The sequence below is a fragment of the Nannospalax galili genome, unplaced genomic scaffold, assembly GCF_000622305.1.
Source record: "Nannospalax galili isolate Female #2095 unplaced genomic scaffold, S.galili_v1.0 scaffold584, whole genome shotgun sequence".
Classification (NCBI taxonomy): domain Eukaryota; kingdom Metazoa; phylum Chordata; class Mammalia; order Rodentia; family Spalacidae; genus Nannospalax; species Nannospalax galili.
The window spans coordinates 686493-711515 of NW_008351805.1; the positions used below are offsets into that span (position 1 = coordinate 686493).

Consider the following 25023-nt stretch of genomic DNA (forward strand, 5'->3'; position numbering starts at 1 on the left):
GCATGCGTGTGCCCATAATATACAGAATCTCTGTGTGTGTGTGTGTGTGTGTGTGTGTGTGTGTGTGTGTGTGTGTGTGTGTGTCTTCTTGAAATGAAGCCATTTCTAAGGAAATCTGGCCCAGACCAGCATATATAGGCTTGTTGCTGAGTTGAATTCATTTGCTCTAAAATGACCTGGAAGCTCTGAAACTTATGTTATTTAGCCCTGAAACAGGTTATGGCTTTTCTTTCTGTTTTTTCCCTAAACTCACCTGGATCTGAGTACAGCCTTTGAGTGGCCACCAGTGCTCCCAGTCCTTGGTAGCTGAAAGCCACCTGATTTCCCTCTGAGCAATGTGTTGCTGTTTCTAGGCTTTTCCATGCCTGGGACTAAGCAGACAGGCTCAGTTTCTCACTTACCCCTGTTATGCTGCCACACAGAGATCTGATTGGCCCAAGTGGGTGCTTGTGTTGCTCTAAGAAATGGGGCCACAATTCTGACCAGGCTATGGGAGGACTTGGGAAGAGGAGGAGGGATTGGCCCTTGAAGGCTGACAGGCCTGTCAGACTGATGGGTGGTTAGCAGGAAAGAAACGAGAAATGGTGTCTGTCGGTGTATTTGGAGGAGGAAATACTGAGAGCTTGCCCGGGTATCTGTGAATGAGAGGCAGGAAGTAGTCTGTAATCTAAGGACATCATTTTTCCCACTAAGGCAGTAAGTCACACTCCTGTGTGCTATACATAGTGAGTTTTGAACTTTAACAAGGAAAGCAATTCTCTGTCTGGCAATTTGGGGTAGGGGTAATATAGGAAGCAAGAAGCGTGTTCCAGAAGTTACTAGAAAAATCTGGACAAGCAGTGGAGAAGGCTTTGTGCCTCAACGTTGAGAGTAGAGATGATACAAATGTATACTAAGCAACCCTGAAATAAAAGTATATGTGTTGGTTAACTTTATGTTGCTGTGACCAAACTACCTGAGAAAAGCAATCTAAAGGTGGAATTATTACTGCTCTATGGGTTCCGAGGGTTCCATCCGTGATGGGAAGTCATGGCACAACAGCATAGTTCACAGCATGGCCATTGGGAGGCAGAGAATTTTCTCCCCTTTTATTCTGCTGAGAGCTGATCCATGGAATTTTGCCACCCACGTTCAGGTTGGGTCTTTGCTCTCTTGGTTAGCTCTTTCTGGATCATCTATCCCAGATACTCACAGAGGTGTGTCTCAGTCTGCTAGATAATTCTAAATCCAGTTAACTTGACAAGGAAGAATAACCATCACTTTAGATGTGTATGGGGCGGGGGGAGTTGTGTGGTTGGTTGGTTGAGACAGAGTATCACTATGTAGCTCAGGCTGGCCTTGAACTCACTATCTTCCCAAGTGCTTGGTCTGCACGTTTGTTACCATGCCCAGCTGTACCTGTACATTTCTTTTTTATTTAAGTATATGTCTCTCTGTATGTGTATGTATACATATAAAGGCAGTGCCCACAGAGGCCAGAAGAGGGCTCTGATCCCCTGGAACTGGAGTTATGGACAGTTGTTAGCTGCCATGCAGGTGCTAAGAACAGAACCCAGGTCCTCTGCAAGAGCAGCCAGTGCTCTTAAGCTCTCCAGCCCATCCTTGCATTTCTTGATGGGCAGCCACTTTTCACTCCTGGCTCACACCATCTCCTCCTTCTCTCTCCAGGACCAGCTCTCAGAGCCCCGCTCCCCAGCCAATGGTGACTATCGAGACACTGGAATGGTCCTTGTGAACCCCTTCTGCCAGGAAACACTGTTCGTGGGAAACGATCAAGTCTCTGAGATCTAGCTGCAGCAGCCTCCACTTTGCCACTCCTTATTTTTCGTCTCTAAATTATAAATATACAAATATATATTATGAATATAACCTTTGTGTAACCCTGAAATAATAGAAACATTTTCAGCTTTTTTTCCTAAAACTTGTCAACATCTTTTTTATAAGTGTGGTTTAAAAAAAAAAATCTTTACAGAATGACCCGTGGCTTTATAAAATAAAGGTATTTCTAAGCAAAGCAGTTGCATTGATTGCTTCTCTTAATAACTGTTCTTGAGTGCTTGGAGGTCCCAGGAGCCCCAGACAGGTGAGGGAAGAGATCAGTCTCCTATGCAAGCTGAATGTTAAAATGACCATGTGTGTGATATGGTTCTCAAAGCTCTGGTTCCCTTGACTCTGTTATGGCTCCATTTCCTGTCTCCTCCTGTACACACTAGTGGAGGGAACTGGTGCCCCAGGGTGGACGACAAAGACACATGTACAAAACAGAAGGCAGCAGCTTATTGCCCTGGAGCTTTTCTATCTTAAGTGTCAAGTTTAATGGAATCTATGGAGGACGTCAAGGCATCCTAAGACTCCAGCCCCCTTATGTGACACCACAGAGTGCCCCCACCATCCTAGCAAAAGAAGGACTGCCTTTGCCTGTGAGAAAAATGCTCCTGAGAAGGCCATCTCTGCAGCAATTCCCCTGCCCACCTGCCCTGGACCCCATGCCTCTCTTGATAGGAGAATGGAGATATAGATCTCAGCCCTGGGACTGTGCAATGCTTGCCCATTCTTGTTCAAGGGTCAAATGTTTATTAGAGTTCAGTCTTGCTTTCTCCAAAGGTAACGGTGTTGTGCTCGCAAGAAACAAGTTTATCTGGGAAACCTTAAGCTGTAACAGTCATTTTAAAAACAAACAAAAACAAACAAAAGACAAGCCTTCCCCCTCGGGATCTTAAAAAACAAGATTGCCAAGTGAACAGCTCAGGAGAAGCACCATTCTGTCCACGTGCAGAGGTGCTGCAGACCTGCCCTGGACTTGGCAAGAGCTCCTTTGCTCCCCAGTCCAAGGAAGGTCAGCTGCCTTCCCGGCCCTTGCTGTACCCAGCACAGCCAACAGGGGGCGGCGGGGGCAGACTCTCAGTGATACCCGAGGGGCTTCTGGAGGCAGCTGCTCTGTTATTTTCCTAACCCAGAGTAGCTAAGAAAGAATCTAACTTCTTTGAACCCCACTCCCTTTCTCTAAAAGAAAAATAGTTTGATAGTATATTTTGAATATAGATGTTCTTATGGTCCGACTTGAACTTGAACGTTGATTCTGATGTCTGTGCTGTTGCTGTGGTCCTCTTATCATGACTTTTTCCTTTCTTCCTCCATTTTCCTTTTCAAAAAGCAAGACGGCCTTCAAAAAAAGTGTGTTCTCGATGTTGTGTGGACCTACTTAACCTGAGTCTGCTTGTCGTCTGTCTTCAAAGACTCCAACCCTCAAAGAAGCAGGTTACATGTTGCGCTGAGTTCGTTCTCTAACACGCTGCTCTCTGTCCTTCTTAACTTTATCATATTTCTGTTAGCTACTGCATTGAACATATCAATGTGCGTGAGTATGTATAGAGAGAAATCTGTTTGTAAAGTAAAATTTATATATAATATATGTCATCAAAGATACATATGTTATATATACATTTGTGGATGTATCACTTATTTTTCCGTATCCACAGAATTCAGCTACCATGTATATATGAATAAACTTATTTTATTACCCAGAGGATCAAGTTGCTAATATGTTTTGCATTCTTTTCATGTTAAAGTAACTGAAGTCTCTTTCGGTGATACCATCTTATTTCCACCTGTACTTTTTAATCAATTAAATTGAATTTTATGAGCATGATAAGATCATAGGATCAGCAAGTTATCACTTGGTAAAAGTGATCCCTAAGAATAAGATGTTCTTCACATCTCTAGAACTTTAGTATCAATCAAGGTGCTTCTCTTTCCTTGATCCCAGCGCCTCAGGATGATTTCTTTGGATCTAAGAGAAATCTAAAGCCATAGAGTGTTACCATCTCTGGGAAGTAAAAAAGCCCAGACATGACAGCTTTACAGTCATCAACTTAAATTCTTCATTTAGCCTTGAACAATATCCTGGAATTGACTAGAATACATCTCCTCAGGGCCCAGCAACACCACCCATATTGGGAAGCTATTGCTGTAACAGAGGCTCATGTGCACTGTGGGCACTTCTGGGTCTAGCAGATGTATTCAGAGGAAGAACTTTCCATGTAAATAAGCCAGGGCCTATAAGCTACTGGCCTTTACTTGATTCCATTGTTTCCTTAGTCTGTGAATCAAATAATTAAGTTGATATTTCATAAAGTATTTCCTGGGGACTCAAGAGACAGGTCAGTTGCTTTTAAAGGGCTTACCTTACAATTGTGAGGACCTGAGTTTGGTCCCCAGAAACCATATAACACACACTTATAATCTTAGCACTGGAGAGGCAGAGACAGGCAAATGCTTGGGACTCACAGGCCAGCCAGTCTAGAAGATAACTAGGATGTGTGTGACCTTGGATAGATGCCCCGCTGGAGATAATCCTATTTAAATCTCAGACTAGAGAGGCTTTCTCATCTGAACTCTTCTGCTTTCTGGACATGGGACCTCAGGGTCTTTATCACATAAGGATATAATATCCCACTATATACATGAAAATAATACTTCTGGAGTTGTACAGTGTACAGTCCAAACAGCAGTGCATTTCAGCCCTATACTTTTCTACCTTCTGATTTGAATTTAGAAGTTGGAAAAATAGCTTAATCAAGCTCAGCACTGGACACCCTCAGTCCCCACCAGAAGTTGGTTCCTGCCCCTTTCTCTTGTTTAGGATCTATCTTCACAGTATAAGATCAAGGATAGTATCTAGCTCTGGATTTGAAGTGCCTGGTTTCAATGCACTAAAACCTCACTGCACTGGTTTTTAGGCCGTGTTGTCATGCCCAGGCTGGAGGAGCCATGCTAACCCCCAAGAAGAACTGGGGTATGATCCTTGACAGCATGATTTGAAGGATGCTGAGAGCAGGGATTTAAGCCAGGGTGCCCAGCAAACCCTAACTTACAGAATCCTTGGGTGCTTTCTAGAAAATGCTTTGTTGTTTTCACTTGTTAGTCTTATTAGAGGGGGAAGCCGGCAGAGGTGAGGCCAGAGCCTAATAAACATCTGCCTAGCAAGTACAGAGCCTGAACTAGCTTGAGACTCTGTCTGGTATATCAGAGTTAGCACTTGAGCAGTGTGTGGAGTGGAGTCTGGGGAGGAGAAACACGGCAGACAGCCAGCAGCTGATAAGCAGTGTCAGGGGCAGGGATGAGAAGAGAGGGGAAGAGAGAAGCTGAGAGAGGCTTGGAACAGCTGCCAGGCCTGAGGGACACAGGCAGCAACTAGCCCCTTAGGACACCATGGCTGGCTGTCCTAGTTTGTTCTTCATTGCTGTGACAAAATACTCTGACCAATACCAACTTGGGGAGGAAAGGGTTTATTCATCTTACATCTTCCAGGTCATAGTTCATCAGGGAGCCCAAGGTAGGAACTCAGGGCAGGAACCTGGAGACTAGAGCACAGGCCATGGAGGAATGCTGCTTACTGGCTTGCTCCCCTGGCCCCTGCTCAGACTGCTTTCTTATGCAACACAGGCCCACCTGCCCATGGGTAGCACCACCCACAGTGGGCTGGGCCCTCCCACATCACTCATCAAGAAGATGCCCTTCAGACATGGCCACAGGCCAGTCCAATAGAGGCAATTTCCCGATTGAGGCTCCCTCAACCCAGGTGTGTCAAGTTGACACTAAAGCTATCCAGCACACTAACCGTCATCCAAGTCTTAACCATACTCTAACCCTAAACTTAACCTTGGCCCAAACCCTAACCCTATCCCAAAACTTAATCCTAATCCCAACCTTAAACATAGCCCTTAATTTGACCATAAACCTAGCTTTAACACTAAACCTAAAACTAAACCTAGGACTAACTCTAACACTTAAAAGTCTCAACTGTGGGTGGGCTTCTGTAAAATCCAAAACAAGTACTGTCTTATTTCAAAGGGAAGAATCGGGCACACCTAAGCAAAACCAAAGTCCAGCAAAGTAGCTCAAGGCTGGACATCTGGGATTCACTCACGATCTTTGGGGCTCCAAAGGGTACTGACAACTCCACTGCTCTGACTCTGCAGTCCACAGCACACTCAGCTCATCTCGCAGACCCAGGCCAGTTCCATTCCACACCTACTGCTGTCCTTGGTGGTCGTCCTATGGTCCCAGCATCTCCAAAAAGCTGGGGTCTCCACTGAAACAGGCTACACCTTCACCAATGGCCTCTTCTTGCCTCTTGGGGTGCAAAGCCTCAGATTCTCTCCATGACCCCTTCAATCCTGGGGTCTTCACTGCAACTGAGGCTGCACTTTCACCTATGGCCTTTCCTGGCTTCTCAGAGTGCCAAGCCTCAGCTGCTCTCTGTGACCCCTTCATGCTTTCAACACCAGAACCATGCAGGAGATTCTTACACATTACCAAGTCCTGCTTCCAGCTTGAGATAGAGGCTCGGGTCCCCTCTGTGTGCTGACCCTAAGGAAATACCTCCCAGAAGACTTTACCACAGTGATGCTGGTCTCTTGTTACTTAGAGCTGATTTTTCAGCCCCAGCTAACCAGCATCAATTGTCCCAGTAAAGCAAAGGTTTTGCTTCAGGTTCTGGTCTCTTCTTAATCACAGCTGATTCTTCAGTCACAGCCAACCTGAACCCACAGATTCTCAACCCAGCTAAGGCACTGGCAACAGACCAAGTAAACAATTCCACCAAGTCTAACTAGGTAAAGCAATGAGCTTATTGGGGTTACAGGAGGTGAGGGATTACTTACAGGAGTATAAGTGAATCAAAGGCAGCTCCATCCCTGAAAAGTGTATGGGCAACACTCACAAAAGCTGTGTCCCTGGAGCTCCCTACCCAATTTGCAGGCAGCTCCACAGAAGAGTTTCCTACCTTCACCAATGGCTTGCTACTTATATAAGCTTGGGGAGGGGGCATTGTGAATCTTGTAGCTTTTTGAGCTTCCTGAGTCTTGTAAGTTTTCTTAACTTCCTGAATCTTAGGCACCTCTCTTCTTCCCCCAGGAAGGGCTACTTCAGTTCAGAAAAATAGATACTCAACACCATCTATGAGCACTTGAAATTGTACTTTATTTAGCATTCATTCCTCCCAATCACAGCATGGTGGTTATCTTACTGGGAAGGGCAAGTTGCGGAGGCCTCCTCTTCCCCCTCACTTGGTCCATGCTGCTTCATACTCTCCAGGGGAATTTCTGCAGAATTCCAAGTTAATCCATTAAGTGTGCCTGTGGACTACGGTTCTAAATCTAGGATTCCAACTGACATTACCCGTCTCAGCTGATCCCTTTGTGGGTGGCTGACTTCTCCCTTCCCTCCTCAAATGCTGGCCTTGGGATCCCTGGGAGCTAAATCAGTCTCTAATTCAGCCAGAGCTGCCAACTCAGACCCTTTGTTCCTTGGGTTCCAGCATGCAACCTAAGAGGAGATCACAAACTGTTCACCTATGGCTCAGTGATGCCAAGCAGAGGCACACCCAGACTCCCCACCAGACCTCATGTCCTGCATTTTACATCGGGATGCTTCTCCTTCACTGTTCTCAATGCCAGCTGGCAGCACCGTATATAGGAGGGTACTCTAGGGCTGCTGGCTGGTGCAGCTGTTCTGCCTGTACTCCTCTGGGCTCTGAGGGACAGCTCTCATAACGGCCAAGGCCTTATATTCTAGCTAAGAGGCAGCCATTCCTCCAGGAGTCTCCACATGATCCTGAAACCAAATACATGTGACATGCTAACCCTCAGAGCAGCTCAGATATTCCAGCACAGCAGCATTTGCTGGACAGTGTGACACTCAGATACCACATGCTCATGCCAGAAGGAACCAGGCATCTCACTGTCAAGGTTAGAAGGTGCAGCCACAAGGGAGTTTCTACAACCCACTCATCTGTGTGGGCCTAAGTTCCTCATCTATAAACTAGACACAATAATGCCTAGATAATTTGGCAGCTCCATAGATCCAGCAACTCCATAGCCTATAGGCCAGAAAGCGATAAAATACCTCAAGAGAATACAACATGAAGACTAGACTCCTAGATATTCAAGATATTCAGCTTCTACATCTGGTGGTCGGACTCCAAAATGGCAGCTACTTTCCTCAGAAATGTGTATAAAATGAGCTCCCAGACATGAATAGGGATGACTCCTCTTCTTCCTCCTCCTCCTCCTCCTCCTCCTCCTCCTCCTCCTCTCCACTCGGCTCGCCGGGGCGCAGGTCAGTTTCTGAAATGCGGCGCTTGACGATGGCCTCTTCCCCAATTCGCACAGTGATCTGACACAGTGGAGGTGGAGCCTGTAGCTGAGCGGAGCCTCGGCCTGTCCTGGATTCCTCCTTCCTCCTCCTCCTCCTCCTCCTCCTCCTCCGTTCTAAGCTTCATTCTCTGGCTCCTCAGTCATGTTAGAACCCCTTCCCCTGCTAAGCAGTGAAAGCATGGAAACTGTCCCAGGTGGTAGCCACTGAAGAGGTCCAGGTACCTGCCCCTGGTCTGGTTTTGTGCTTGTTTCCTTGTTCTGTGCCCTGACTTTTCGTGTCAAGTGGGTGCCAATAATTAGCTCTGGCAGAGCCATCAAATCCTTTTGTCCTCAACAGGTCAAACACAAACTTTTGTTGAGAGGCCTTGCTGTCTCCTGACTGTAAATTTAAAAAAAAAAAAAGAAGAAGAAGGAGAAGGAGGAGGAGGAGGAGGAGAGAGAGAGAGAGAGAGAGAGAGAGAGAGAGAGAGAGAGAGAGAGAGAAAGAGAGGCAGCCACATGTAGTGGATGTGACTCAGAGGTGGGGAGCTGAGCCAGAAAGAGGGAGAGGCTGCCTTGGGAAGGGAGGAGATGCAGAGCTCTAAGTGGAGGAGCCAGGACACTGAAGGAGGTGTGTCTCCACAGGGAGCAAATAGCAGCATACACCACTGACTTCGCAAAGGCTGGCAGCTGGAAGGAAGCAGAAATCAAATCACTGAACGGCCAAGGATCAGGGTTTTAAATGGGTATGATTGGGCCCTATTTTCTGTTCTTTGGAGAGACAGTCTATACTTTTGGGATTGGTTGTTTGGAGGAACTACTGGGAGCCCAAGGGTTCCAGGTTCTCCCCACAGAAGCTGTGGGTGTTGTATTACAACCACATAGAGAACTACAAGGGGCCAGGGTAAAAAGAAACCAACAGGATCTGCATCCAAGACTGACAAGCTGGCGTCCCTGGAAGTAGGTGAGTGGGGAAGACGAGAGCCCTAAGCTATTTTAACGTCCACCCAGGCCTGAGCACATTTCCCCAGAAAAAAATCCACTTCTTTCTTTTCCTTTTCTAATGCTTGCATGTACATTTGGGGAGGGTTGCTGAGATAGGGTCATGCTCTGAAGTCATGGCTGGCGTGGTAATTGCTATGTAGCCCAGGCTGGTCTCAAACTTACAGCAATCCTCCTGCCTCAGCTTCCCAAATGCTAGGATTATAGATAGATGTGCACCACCACATGTGGATCAATCCATCTATTTCTTATAAAATACAGTTTTGGGGACTGGATAGATGGCTCAGCAGTTAAGAGCACTGGCTGCTCCTACAGAGGACCCAGATGTGATTCCCAGCGTCCACAAGGTGGCTAATAACTGTCCATAGCTCCAGTTCCAGGGAATCAGAATCCCTCTTCTGATCCCCACAGGCATTGCATTACACGGGTGCACTTACCTATGTGCAGGCAATACATTGATTCACATAAAATGAAAATAATATATAAAAATAAAACACAGTTTGGCAGGGCAGGCCACGGGGCAGTGACTGCCAGCCAAGCTATGTAGGACACTATAATGTGGTTGGAAACATAATGACACAGAGAAGCATACATTCTAGAGAATTCTTCTTTTCATTGGAAGGAATATTTCAGCAGGGCAGGTGAGGGAAGAAGGGGGCATGGGTAGTCATAGCTTCCTAAGGAGGGAGACATCTGACATCCTAGGAGCCCTTGCTTTACTAAACAGAATATATCTGGAAAAAATAGCTGAAGAAAGCATGGAGACTGGAGCCTGTCACTCAGGGCCTCTCTCCACACCCTTCCCATATGCCTCACTGAGCCACTCTTAAATCTCATATGATACCTTTAAATTTAAGAATGTGTAGAAGACGAGGGGGACAAGTTGGTCCATGAAATGAAAAAAAATGGAGATGTGGTACAAAGACTGGAGGTTTTGAGGCCAGGCAGCCCCAAAGTCAAAGTCAGGCCCTGATATTTGCTACCTGCATGACTTTGAGCTATGTTCTTTACTGATTTCTCTATATCTCCATTCTCATAATAATGAAAATGTTTGAAGATGTCATTGATATGATGAAATATCTCTAAGGATGATACGCTGGAAGCTTTCTGCAGGGATTAGACATGAGAAAAGGGTACCTACTATATCTGCTTCAATGTGATATTGGTCAAAGGTAGTGGTCTGTGTAATTAGACAAGAAAAGAATTGGAAAGGGGGATATCTTGGGTCTTTCTAAAAAAAAAACAGTGTTCAATGTAAAAACTATGCAACAAACAGTAAGCTAATTTAATAAAGTAGGTTATAGAATTACACTAAAACAATCAATGTTCAGGGCTGTAGAGATGGCTCACTGGTTAAGAGCACTGCCTGCCCTTGCAGAGGACCCAGGTTCGATTCCCAGCACCCACATGGTGGCTAACAACCATCCATAACTCCAGTTCCAGGGCAATCCAACACCCTCTTCTGACTCTTCCAGCATTGCATAACACAGGTGCACTTACATGCAGGCAATACACTCATAAAATAAAAACAGTATATATTTTTTAAAAATCAATGTTCATATAAAAGCAAAAAACAATTGAAGGGAATTTTTCATTTTTGATATTACAAAATACAATGCCTCTGAAGAAACTTAAGAAGTATCCAAATTCTGAAACAATAATATAACCTTCCTGAAAGACACAAAAGTAGTCTTGAACAAATGGAGAGTCATGCCCATGCACCCAAATTGAAAGACTTGGTAGCTTCAAGCTTCAAGTAACTTCCTAAGTTAATTTATAAAGCTCTAATTTTTAAATCTATTTATTTTTATATGTATTAGTGTTTTGCCTACATGTATGTAGATGTACCACATGCATGCAGTGCCCATGGAGGCCAGAAGAGGGCATCTGGTCCCCTGGAACTGGAGTTACAAACAGTTGTTGGCCACCATGTGGGTGCTGGGAACCAAATGCTGGTCCTCTACAAGAACAGCCAGTACTCTTAACCACTGAGCCATCTTTCCAGCCCTCAATAACTTAGACTTTTAGTATGAGTGATAGGAGATACAGCTGAAAGCCCATGGTGGTTTGAATGAGAAGCGTCCCCCATAGGCTCAAGTATTTGAACTCTTGGTCAGCTGGAGGAGTTGTTTGGGGAGGGTATTGGAACCTTTAGGAGTTGTGGCCATGCTGGAAGAAGCATGTCACTGAGGGCAGGCCTTGAGAGTCCGTAGCCTTGCCTTATTTCCAGCTTGTTTTCACTGCTTTCTGCAAGTGGTTGATGAAATGAGCTCTCAGCTTTCTGCCCCGGCTGCCTCCTGCAATGCCTCCTCCATCATGATAGACTCTTATCCCCAACTGTAGGTCCAAATAAACTCTTCCTTCTATACGTTGCCTTGGTCATGGTGTTTTATCACAGCAACAGGAAAGTTACTAATACAAAGCCTAAGTCCACTGACAATTCTTTACTCCTGAATTTATATTGGAATTATCAATGTAATCATGATATATGTGATCATAGAAATAAATATATACCTTTTCTTAACTAGGTTATAGTAGTGCATGCCACAGCACTCAGGAAGCCGAGGCTATAGGACTGCAAGTATGTATAGTAAGACCCTCAAAATTAATAATTCTCTCTCTCTCTCTCTCTCTCTCTCTCTCTCTCTCTCTCTCTCTCTCTCCCTCTCTCCCCCCCCAACTCTGGCCACTGGAAAGATCAGAACAATGAAAAGATCCAGAAGCAATGACCAACCTAGCAGCAATGAGCATTTTTAGTCTCAGGCTTTGAGCTCCAACAATGATCTTTCATGAAAAGATGGGTGCTCCTGGGAGAAATTATTGAATCCAGGTTTGAGGGCAGGACGTATGCAAGATGAATGGGAAACATCTCACCATACCTGAAATCAAAGAAAATGCACAAGAACCACTACAGTCAAGTCAAAAGACAGGAACCAATTTCAGTAAGCTCCTACTGTTATGATGTTTAAATGGATAATGATACTAACTGTGGTGGAGTAAAACTCACCAGGTATGTTTTAATTCATGAGTTTGGTATAACATAAAAAGCAAAGACAAAAAACAAGCTAGTCAGGGCCTGCAAGATCCCTCAGGGGTAAAGGCACTTATTGCCAAGCCTGATGACCTGAGTTTGATTCTCAGAACCCACATAATGGAAGGAGAAAACCTGCGTCATCTGACATCTACCCACACACTGTGGCGTGTTTGGAGAGAGAGAGAGAGAGAGAGAGAGAGAGAGAGAGAGAGAGAGAGAGAGAGAGAGAGAGAGAGAGAAATAAATAAATGTAATAAAAATTTTAAACTCAGTTAATTATCTTTGCAGTCTCCTGGGAGCCAGCTCATTATTTTGAAAGCTGGTAAATAATCAAGCATTTTTTTTAATCTTTTCTGTAAGACATATAGATATATCAGATGAGAAAAAAATAATCTATGACAGGAAGTATCTTTTTATAGAAATATTCTCACTAATAAACAAGAAATAATAATTATCGCATTTATCTTTGTATCTAGAATTAATAGCAATTATTAAAATAGAATTAGGGGACCAGGTCTGGTGGCAGACGCCTTTAATCCCAGCACTCGGGAGGCAGAGGCAGGTGGATCTCTGTGAGTTCAAGGCCAGCCTGGTCTACATAGTGAGTTCCAGGACAGCTGGGGCTACAGGGAGACCCTGTCTCAAAAAGACCAAAAAAGAAAAAAAAATAGAATTAGGATAGCACCACTGTTCAATACAATAAAACCAATGCTCCAAGCATGACAATTGCCAAATGACTACGAACATCACAAGACCCACAGACATTGTGTATTTGTTGGTGGTATACACACTACCACCTCTGAAGAAGAAGAAGGAGGAGAAGGAGGAGGAGGAGAAAGAGGAGGAAGAAAAGGAGAGGAAGAAGAGGAGGAAGAGGAGGAGGAGAAAGAGGAGGAAGAGGAGGAGGGGGGGAGGGGAAGGAGGAGAAAGAAGAGGAAGAAGAGGAGGAGGAGGAGGAGGGGGAGGAGGAACAGGAAAAAAAATCAAATGTAAATGCGATTACAGTTCAAGATAAAAACTACTAATTTACAGGGCTGGAGAGATGGCTCAACAGCTAAGAACACTTACTATTCTTCCAGAGAACCCAGGTTCGATACTCAACACCCACATGATAGCTAACAACCGTCTGTAACTCCAGTTCTGGGGGATCTGACACCTTCCTCTGGCCTCCACTGGATTGTCAACATGGGTACACTTACATACATGCAGGCAAAACACTCATACGCATAAAAAATAAAAATAATTTTTTAAAAAACTACTAATTTACAAAAAATACAAGGATCAGAATACCATGTTAAGAGAGAACTCGAGAGAGGGAGGATAATAGGAGACAGGTATTATCAAGGGGAAAATGGTAAAATGAGTGTACTTTAACTGGGAAAGGAGGAGGGAGGTTAGACAGGGAGAGAGAGAACGGAGATAAATAAAGCTTAGGTGGTGTGAAAAACCGGAGGGAAATGTATTTGCTCAAAAACCTCCTGAAAAATGTACATGAATGCATGTGTACACCTGAAGGATGAATACCAAGAAACACAGTGCCAGACAGGAAAAACCTCCCTTCAAGTTGTTGATCAGGGTAGTCCAAGAGACTCCAAAATAACACAGGCTATGGCCACAACCCTTGATTACCTTCCAGAAGTTGAAAGTAAGACCCTATTGCTTGAAGACAGGACATACTTCAGATATAGAACTTGGAGCAATGGAGCTGGAACTGACCTGAAAGCCTCCTCCCAAAAGACTAGCTCTCATAGTTTTAGAGGACACTATGCATGCTGCTAAGGGAGAAAATCAATCAATGGTCCAACCCAGCCTTAAAGCCTAATAACCCCAACAATGACCAGCACAACAAACGATACTGGTGTAGTGGTGGCACTTTTATCTTAGAAGTAATCAACAGTATTCTAATTGGACTCAAAGCCCACTCAATGGGAGGGAACTCATGGGTGGCACTGTAAACATAGCCATATGCACATGGCATGTCATAGATCCTAGAGAAAACTCTATCTCTGTAATATCTCTAGACAAATGAAGTTTTTACCATATGCCAAATACAGATTCTTATATTTACAGACAAGTATACCATATACCACTCATCAAAGAAGTTTCTTTTTGAAACATGTGGAGGCTGTTGCAGAGTTCTACAACTTGTCGCACACACAGACCATGTGTCTGAGAGATGCCCAGCCCTAAGTGACACATCTACAGTAGAACCTTAATACCTAAAGCTCATGGATCATAGTGGAACAGGGGGTAAAGAGAATACTAATGAATCCTTCAACTCTCACTAGCAAAGCTTTCTCAAGCAAGAGTGTGATGCACACAGAAGGCCACAACTGGCCAAGGTGTAGAGAATAAGAGACCACACAGTGTGTGTCCCTGGACAGGACTCCTATATTAAACCTCGCCCACCCAAGGCTCAGGGACCATTGTGAAAGAGGGGGTGGAAAGATTGTAAGAGCCAGGGTTGGTACATGAATATAAAGAACCAAAGGCTTTCAGGCCTCTGGGAACTTGCTCATATAAACTTGCAGCAATGGGGACAGCGTGCACAAGACCCATGCAGACTCAATCGGACAAAAAATCAGCATAGTGGGTCTGCAGAGATGGCTCAGTGGTTAAGAGCACTGGCTACTCTTGCAGAGAACTTGGGTTCCATTCCCAGCACCCACATGGCACCTAACCACCATCTGTAATTCCATTCTAAGGCATCTGACACTACACTCTCTTCTGACCTCTATGGGCATTTCACAACATGGGTGAATTTACATGCATGCAGGCACACTCATACACATTAAAAAACAATAAAAAACAATAAAAAGACCAAGTTGGGGACTGGTTCAGCAATTATGAGCACATACTGCTCTTGCAGCCTTGGGTGGGTGAGGTTTAATATAGGAGTCCTATCCAGGGACACACACTCTGAGGTCTCTTATGCTCTACACCTTGAACCTGAGTTCAATTCCCAGCACCCCATCAGATGACTCACAACCTGTAGGCACCTGCACTCATATGCACATACCCACATGGAGACACACACAGACACATAATTAAAAGTAAAATATTTTTTAAAGACTAAGTTGACATATCAGCCCAAAAAACTTTTGCTCTAGCTGGCCTGGAACTCACTAAGTAGACCAGGCTGGCTTTGAACTCACAGAGATCCACCTACCTTTGCTGAGATTAAAGGCATGTGCCACCATGCCCAACTCAAAATAATTTTTAAAATATATTAAACAATTAAAGAGAAATGAATACTAACTGGATATTCGATGATACTGAGGAAGTACTTGTTTACAAATGTGACCATTAAGAAATCATGTCTTTTTAAAGCATCCTTACAAGCAAGGTATTGTGGCACATGCCTGTATTCCCTGCACTTGGGAGGTGGAGGCAGGATGTGGTGGTTTGAATGAAAATGTCCCCCATAGGCTCCAAGTATTGGGACATTTTGTCCCCAGTTGGTGGGGTTGTTTTAGAAGGTGTGGCTAGCCAGGAGGAAGCATGTCATTGGGGGCGGGCTTAAGTCCTTAAGCCTTGCTGGATCTCCAGTCACTCTCTTGTTTCCTGTGCCTGCTTGAAGATGTGAGAAATTAGCTTCTCTCCTCCTCCAGCTGCCTCTGCCACCATGCCTCCCTGCCACGATGGACTCTTGCCCCTTGGAACCATAAGCTCAAATAAATTCTTCCTTCTATAAGTTACTTTGGTCAGTGTTTCTCCCACAGCCACAGAAAAGTAGCTAGTACACAGGAGGATTAGGAATTCAAGGCCAACTTGGTCTACATGAGACCCTGTCCCCCAAAACAACAAAAAAGCATCATTATAAATGAAACAAATAAGCCATACATTAACCACTGAAGCCAGATGATGGTCACATGGAGTTTATTATAACATTCTTTCTTTTTATATATATTTGTAATTTTCATAATTAAAATATAAATATTAAAGACCAATCTCATAGGGTTCATGGATACTAAATGAAATATATGTAAATTATCTGATGCATTTAATTGGTGCCCAATTAAAGTTCATGGACATGAATAAACTTGAAGGTGCATGCATCGAGTCCCAACATAAACAACCATGTTTACCTACATATATTCATGAGTTGCTTTAATTAAGACATACTGAAGGAATTTTCCAGAACAGTACAGGATGCCCTGGGAAGTGATGCTGAATGTGAGTCCCAAAAAACATGTCAGAAGACAATCTTTCAGACTGGGGCCCAGCCTGGATCAAGGCTGAGGATCAGGATGAGGTGTGAGTGTCTACATACAAAGTGTGTGGCTCTGTCTCCCTCACCTCTCTGTTATGCTACAGTACATAGCAGATTGCAACTAATGGCTGGGCAGTGAGGGCTGAATGTGGAGCCAGACTGGTTCAAAGTCTCATATGACAAGGTAGGACTGGATACTCAGATAAGGGTCCTGTGACCCTCCCTGTCTCTCCTCCTGTGGGGGTATGAACAGTCAGCAAGGCCAGCTGTCAGGACCTTTGGCAAGCAGGCACAGCTAAGCTTAGGAAGATGGTGTCTGTCTAACTCGTAGGGCAGGCCTGTACAACACCTCTGCAGCTGTAAGAAAGAACAAAGGAATTAGCTATGTACTGACATGAAACAGGCACCAAGGTCTAGTGTTTTATGAAAAGACAAGCTGCAAAGCCCATCTGTGCTGATAAAAAAAAAATAAAGGTGACGGACCGGACTCCTGAGAGGCACTTGGAAGAAGAGGTGTTGGGGAAACGTCTAGGGAGAGGGCTGGGAGGATGAGGCGGGGTAGCAGTGATAGGGGACGGCTAGATCTTTTAATTATTGTTTTTGCCATGTGTCTGTGTGTAGTGTGCATGTGTGTTCTTGTGTGTATGGGGTGCACACATGTGGGCATGCATGCATGTGGAGACCTCGGGCCAACCAGAATTATACAAACAAGCTTCCGTGCACACCCAGTATTTGCATGGGTTCTGGGGCTCTCAACTCCTATCTCTACACTCATACAAGCATGTTACCCACTGACCCATCTCCCTAGCTCCAACATTAGGATCCCATAGCATGGAAACAGTAGACCAGTCCACATCTCAACAATATAGACAAGGCTTTTGTAGTGGGACTTTAGCTCCAGCTGGCTGAATGGAGCCATGGGGACCCCACCCTGACCATTCACACAGGAAGAAGCTGTTTCTTTTGATTTTCTAGAAGAGACAGTGTTGGGTAACTGACCATTGGTCATGTGAACAGTTTCAAAAGATGTTTTCCTTCTCATGCACAAGGACCCTGTTGGGTTTACAGGCAGCTAATTCTCCTCAGAAACTGCTGAGTTATACCTGGAATCATCAAACATCCTGGTCTCGTGGTTTGGTCTGGGCCTTACAGTAAGGCTGAGGGTCTGCAAGTGCTCAAACTGCCCAGCAAACACAAAGACAAGGTAGAAACACATACCAGCTCCCATGGGCATTAGGCCAAGTTAACCATAGTCTTGGGCAAGTCGTCTTTCAAAGGATGAATGGCATGGCTGAGAAGAATCGGACCCAGGGCTTAAGACAGCATACAGAAAGAGGCACCATATGGAAGCAGGGATGCCAAACCTTTTATCTATGTTGCTGTCTGCAAGTTAAATGTAGGGTCAAGCAGACAGTGTTTTAACCTAGCAAGCTTCAAGTTTCACAAAGGCATGTGGGCAATGGTTATCGTAACCCAGAAGTACTGTCTATAATGAAACTAATGAAAAACTAATAATATATTGCTCTACTGTGTGACCTCCAAATCTAAGAGCAAATAAAGGTAGAGGGCTTTTCTATAGTCTGATTCCCCCTAATCTTTGTGTGTCATTTGCCTGGCCACCTCAAATCCTACCAGTTTTAGCTTGGTTTAATCATAAGGGACTCTTTGTCTGTGAACATTTTGGCTTCATGGCCTAATCTAATGTTTTATAACCAAGCTGTTGAAAGTGTGCTTTAAAAAAAATGGCTATACTATGTGTTGTTTATTCATTAAACAATGGATATTTGGTTTTCAATTTTTGAACATTAATGAATAATGATGGCATATGCATTCTCGAATGGATTTCTGCATGCACATATGTGTTTATTTCTTTTAAGTACAGAATTGCTGGGTCAACTGGCAACTCTATGCTTAAGTTTTTGAGGAAGTAATGGTTTGCTTTCCAGATTGTCTATACCATTCTATATGCCTATCAACAATGGATGCAAATTTTGATTGCTCTACACCTTGGCCAACACTTTTCATTTGATTATTTTTTAATATTTTATTTTTATTTTATTTTAGGTGTATGAAAACCCATGTATGTAAGTGCACCCATGTTGTGCAATGCCCACAGGGGTCAGAAAAGGGCATCCAGTTTCATCCCCTGGAACTGGAGTCATGGATGGATGTTAGCCACCATGTGGATGCTGGGAATTGAAACTTGGTCCTCTGAAAGAGTAGCCAGTGCTCTTAACCACTGAGCCATTTCTCTAGCCCCTTGATTATTTTTCCATTAACATCTGATCTTTTCACTGTAGCCATCCTCCTGGATGTAAAGTGGTATCTTTTTGTGATTTTTAAAAAATATATATATTTTTTTAATGATTCAAGAATCTCATGCAATATATTTTGATCATATTCAGACCCCCTCCCCCCATCTCCACTCCATCTGACTACCTCCCAACCCAACTTGACACCCTCTATTTTAGTTTGCCCTTTTTAAAAGTCCTAGCGAGTCTAATTTGTGTTTCCAAAATGCTCTTGGTTGTGGGTCTATCCCTAGGAGTCTGTTCAACCTACCAGGTAATATGCTAATTAGGAAAACTGACCCACCCTCTCCCAGCAGCTCTTAATTACCAATAGATTCTCAGCTAGGGCTAAGGCTTCTTGCCCACCTCCCATACCCATGCTGGATTTTTGTCTGGCTTGCATTTGCACAAGTCTTGTGCATGCTGTTACAAGTGTTGTGGATTCACATGTGCAATTGCCTTGTGGTGTCCAGACAACATTTCTTTGTAGTCATCTACCACCTCTGGCTCATACAGTCTTTCTGCCCCCTCCTCTGCAATGATCCCAGACTTGGGAGGAGAGGGTGTGATCTAGCTGTTCCATCTGGGACTGAGCACTCTGTAGTCTCTTATTCTCTGCATGTTGGCCAACTGTAAATCTCTGTGTTAATTGCCATCTGCAGCAAGAAGAAGCTTCTCTGGTGAGAATTGACAGTTGCACTAACCGACCTGGAGGAACTCAGAGGTCTGAAAGTGTGCTTCTAATGGACAACAGGTTAAGGGCCGCTCATGGTGGTCCCTGTCTGTGCAGTGGGCTTGCTTTGAACTTTAGAACATTAACCTTAGGACTATAGCTCAGTCCTAAGGCACCTATAGGGCACCTGCCTGGCATGTGCAAGGCCCTGAGTTCAGTCCTCAGCACTACAGGGGGTTGGAAATATGGCAGAAGGCTAGAGAGATGGGTCAGCAGTTAAGAGCACTTACTGATCTTCCAGAGGACCCAGGTTCAGTTCCCATCATCCACACAGTGGCTTGCAAATGTCTTAACTCTAGTTCCAATGCATCTGACACACCCTTCTGGCTTCCTTTAGGACTGCATGCATGTGGTGTACATGCATACATACAGGCAAAACACTCATAAAATAAAAATTCTAAAAATTTTTAAAATAAAATATGACAGCAGCTTACTAGGGGTAATTTATATCCTGCCAAGTCAGGGCAGGGAAGCCCTCTGAGTCTCACAGAAGAAAGAACTTTCCATGGATATGTCCTAGTAGGAGAGGGGGAGACCCACCTCAACAGTTGCCTCTCAAAACAAGCCTGACATCCATATTTAAGAGCTGTAAAAGGCCTGTTAATGGCCCACACTTTCTAGAAGAACTAAATTAAATCTTAATCCAGGCAGCTGGCGCCAAGTGCGGAGAACAAATGTAGGAGCTTTTTTCCAGGGATTATTTCGAGAGCAGCTGAGGCAGGCAGAAGTGGCACAGGGTCCCCAGTGCCACCCCCACCCCCTCACCCCCTACGGGTGAGGCTGAGCCACTGAAGCCAAGGACTCCATTTAGGCAAATAAAACCTCGTTCATCCTTGTCTACTGGGGGAACTGCACATAAAGACTCATTTATCTGCTTTAAATGAGCTAGTCGAGCTATCACAGTTGCATTATTCAGCAGAAATGAGAACTTATTTCGGCTGTTAGCAGGAGGAAATGAAAAGTCCCAGAGAACTCCCTTCCACATGGACTGGCTATTAGAAAACAACTCGTAATTTTTATTTATTATTTAGTTAGTTAGTTAGTTGTTCAGGGGCCAATGAATAACTGTCTGAGTAAGTTTGAGGGGAAACATTGCAATGTGGGGAGAGAAATGGAGTTAGGCAGGCTCTGGGGGTATGGCACAGGAAACAAGTCACTGCTGAACACGAACTGCCCACCTCTGCCTGGCCCACCCCCGATTGAGTCTTCTGTCCTCCCCAGTCCTCCCTCCTAGTCTCACCAGCCAGAACTCTTCTAGACCTCATCTCCCACCTTAAATTTCAATTCATTAGCTCCACCCCCATCCCCCAGGCAAGAGCCCCCTGGGTGGCGGGGCAACTCTGAGAAAGGCTAAGTGGCAGGTGAAATTTTTTTACTATTCATTTGCCAAGAATACTTGGGCTTGTCTCTTTTTTTTCTTTTTTTTTTTTTTTTTTTTTTTTTTGTTTCATCTTTATATCTTACTTTAGAATTGGGGACATATTTTTTTTTTCCCAGTGACCCATTATCCCATTTGTTGCAGAGGGTAGGGAACTGTCAGCCCCTTTCCCGAAAATTGATTTTTGTTGGTGTTGTTTTTTTTTTTTTTTTTTTTTTTTTTTTTCTTTTTTTGAGACAGGGTTTCCCTGTAGCCCCAGCTGTCCTGGAACTCACTATGTAGACCAGGCTGGCCTTGAATTCACAGAGATCCGCCTGCCTCTGCCTCCCAAATGCTGGGATCAAAGGCGTGCGCCACCACACCAGGCTGGGCTTGTCTCTTAACTTACTAGATCCTTTGTTATTTATCTATATAATGAAGATAAAAATGCCTCTCATGTGTAGTTGTTCTTACAAGGAAGGGAAGCCCCTGGGACTTCTCATGAATTCCCTGTGGGGGTTCTCAGGGTTCCCTAAGTTGCCCTGTCTAGGGAGCAAATTTCTCTAGCTGGTGTTTCTCACAGTGCACAGATGCTAAGTCCTCCAATGTGGAGTCCACACACCCAGGCCAGCCCAAGCCAGGGACCACCTACAGGGACAGCCTTGGGCAGACCCTGAATTCTCCTATATCTAGCCACTGCTGGGTGTGGAGAAGGTGAGGGTACTCTGGGGACATGGGAGTTCCCTTACAATTTTTCCTAGTAGAGCTAAGTGCTTTGATAAGACTTAGGAGGGAGAAATGTCCACAGCCTCGGGTAAGACCCACTATGGACAGGACACATGCCGGTTTCAACAGGACTTCTCACTCATGGCTCCATGGGTCCTCTCAGTGGTGGACAGAGATCCCTAGAGAGATGTAATTAGTCAGTACTGGCTGCCAGAGCAAAGGACCATAGCCTGGGTGAGTGTAACACCAGAAATGCGTTTCCTCACTGTTCCAGAGGCTGGAAGTTCAAGGTCAAGATTATTGCTTTGAGGCCTTCTCCTTGACTGACAGATTCTTCCAGAACCTTCATGGGACTGCACATTTGTGCCAACATTTCTTCTTCTTTCAAGGTCACCAGTCATGATGGATTGGGACCACCCTCGGTGACCTCATTTTAACTTAATTATCTCTTTATAGACCCTTTCTCTAAAAATGGTCACATTCTGAAGTACTGGGCAATTAGAACTTTGACAACTGGATTGAGGAGACACAATGCAGACCATAAGCCCCCCACCCCATTTTTAAAATTTTTAATGTGTTTTAAGACAAGGTCTCCAATGCATGACCCTCTAGCCGCAGCCTCCTGAGTGCTGGGATTATAGGTGCTCGCCACCGCGCCTGGCTCCATAATGCCCGTTTCTTTATTTGGAGGGGCGGGGAGGTATTTGGCTTATATCTCCAGGGTCACAGTTCATCAGGGAGCCCAAGGTAGGAACTCCGGCCGGCAACCTGGAGGCAGGAGCTAAAAGGCCGTGGAGGAACGCTGCTTACTGGCTTGATGCCCATTTCATAAAGAAACTGAGGTATCTAAAGATTAATTCCACGCCTAATTTGTGTTCTAGCCAGGACCAATTCAGTATTGTTGCCCCATTTGGGCATTACTAATCTTCCCACTAACTTCATTTATAAATCCAGAAGGTTCTGTTCAGAACCCCACAGGGCCAGTGGGCCCACAGTCTACTTCTAAGGCCCTCTGTCTGGTAAAGTGGAGCAGTTCCCACAAAGGCCCTCCTCTGTGAGGAGTTTAAACTCTGAGATGTGTCTTTTTCTCCTCTTCTCTGCCCCTTTTAATCTGGAAGGTATAGAGTCACAAAAGGTAGATTGATCCTCACCTAGGCACAGCTCTGACTGGAACTAAGGGCTGTAAACTAGGATGCAGGAGGCTGGGGCACCTTCCAACTCTTCAGTCAGCTCCGGGCTAACTGGAAAGTTTAATAGCTTTGCTGCCGGAAATGGTGCAGCCTCCCTTGGGATTATTTTTTCTTTTTCAGTGATGTTCATACTCAGAAAGGGGGAAAAATTATGCTGAGCATTCAGCCCTCCAGGAAGGACATCTTCATCTGAGTAGGGTTCAGAAGCTCCCTGTGGTGCATGGCTCCAATTCTTGTTCCACAAAAGGTAGGCAGCTGCCTGTGTGGGTGGGAGAGACCTCTGCCCAATATGACGCCTGCTGTGAGGGATTCCAAAGACTGCTAAGTGGGGTTTCTGTCCTCACAAGGGTGACAACACCGAGCTTTGTGGCGATTTGGAGAGCTAAGGGCCCTTTGTGAGAAATGAAAGGTCATGTCAAGTGTCCAGGCCTAGGATGGCTGCCCCCATGGGTTGTGGTGGTGAGGCATGGGGCTGCTGAAAATCACTAAAGTTTGCAGAGAACATTCTTTCAGATCCAGACTAATCAGTACAGTGAAGGAGCATACTGGGATGACCTGGTAAGAGGGCCCGTGCTGGAAGACTTGGAGGAAGTCAGGGCTTAATCCACATTTGATGCTGGCAAGGTGGGGCTGCTTGATGATTGTGAACCTTACTGTTTACCTAGGAAGCAGGGTTAGGACAGCAGAAACAGCAGCCACTCGACCTTGCGCGTTCTGTGTTTAAGAGCATCCTTGCCTCTGTTCAGATACAATCACCACAGGCCCTGGTCTCTGCCTTTATCTACCAAGATTCCAAAATGACCATGTCTGATGTTTGCCCTGATTGTGAACATTCTCACACAAGTGCATACTCTACCACACTGCTATTGGCTGCCAGCTACAGGGCTGTTATCTGACTTCCTCATCCCATACCCTGCTCTCTCTGCCTCTCCATCCACAGTACTGGAGGACCAAACAGAACTAACATGTGAGAAGCCTCTCAGCTCTGATGTGCCTCCAGAACTCACTCTGAAGGCCAAAAGCTGAGGTATCATTTCTTAGGCTGGGCTGGGATGTACCTTTAGAAGGCAGGGGCCCCTGCATCTCAGCTGCTGAGTGAACCAGATCTGTGGGACTTGGGCTCTTGTCTATGTCCTCTTTCCCCACTCCCAGAGTCTGTATTGGCAACCATGTGCCCAGGCAGTGAACCGAGGCAGGACAGAGATGAAGCCAAGCCTGGTTTCCTCCTTAACCAGAATGGAGACTCTAGCCTGGTTACAAACCCTGAATAACGGTTTCCTCCTCTATAAATGGAGAGAAAATAATACCCATTTCACAGCATCATGGATCAGGAATGAGAAGGTGAGCTGTGGGAAAGGCATGATCAATCCTCTCTTGCTACTCAAGTGCCCAGCATTGTGCCTGGCACATACAGGGGCACAATTTATAATTAAACCAGCAATGTAAGTGCTGGAAAAATAATCAGTTAATGGGCAGTAACTGTATTCATTTCAATAGGACCATTACCAACTACAGACAGAGTAGCTTAAAATGAGAGCTCTGAGGGAGGTACTCCATGTCCCTCTCCTAGTTCTTGAGAATGGCTGGCAGTTCTTGGTTTGTGGCTGCATCACCCAGTCTTGGCATTCATTTCCCAAGTGTCTCTGTCCAGATTTCTCTCTTTTTCTTTTTAAGATTTTATTTATTTTTATGTGTATGAGTATTTTCCTACATATATGCAGGTGTACTACATAAATGCCTGATGCTGTAGAAGTCAGAAGAGGGCATCAGATTCCCTGGAACTGGAGTTACAGAGGGTTGTGAACAGTCATGTAGGTGCTGGGAACTGAACCTGGGTCCTCTGCAAGAGCAGCAAGTGCCTTAAGCCTCTGAGCCATCTCCAACCCTGATTTCTCTTGTGTCAAAGGAGCTATGATTCACATTAGATCAAGTCCTGTACAAGGACCTCACTGTAGCTTGATTTCATCTGCAAAGACCTCATTTCCAAAGAAGGTTACGTTCACAGGTCCTGAGGTTGGGATTTCAACCAATCTTTAGGGCAGTATACAGCCCAAGCTATAACAGCAGCTATTGGTTGGTTGCCACTTCAAAGGTCCCTAAATACCAATATTTCTGCACCCGCCCCACTTCCTTTTGCACTTGAGATCATAGTCTGAGTCCTGTCAAACCATGTGAGGCTTGGAGTTCACAGGAGAAAGATGTGTTGCAGACAGCCCAGGGGAGCAGTGCTCACTGAACAAGAACTCAGTCCTGTCATTCAGCTACTGTGTGGCCCAGCCAAGTTCCACCACCTCGCTAAACCCATTTCCTCAACTATTAAATGAAGGGACCAGATCACC

At 44.9% G+C, this 25023-nt stretch overlaps 1 protein-coding gene across 2 annotated transcripts in view; it reads left to right on the forward strand.

Moving 5' to 3' along the window:
• The window catches only part of Tmem108 (transmembrane protein 108), a 365991-nt gene extending 363977 nt beyond the window's left edge, over positions 1-2014 (forward strand). For both annotated transcript variants that reach the window (XM_029553905.1, XM_008848780.3), the window contains one exon: positions 1669-2014. In XM_029553905.1, the coding sequence (XP_029409765.1) occupies positions 1669-1791 (123 nt within the window). In that variant the 3' untranslated portion in view covers positions 1792-2014. The remainder of the gene's footprint in view (positions 1-1668) is intronic.
• Positions 2015-25023: the final 23009 nt, after the last annotated feature.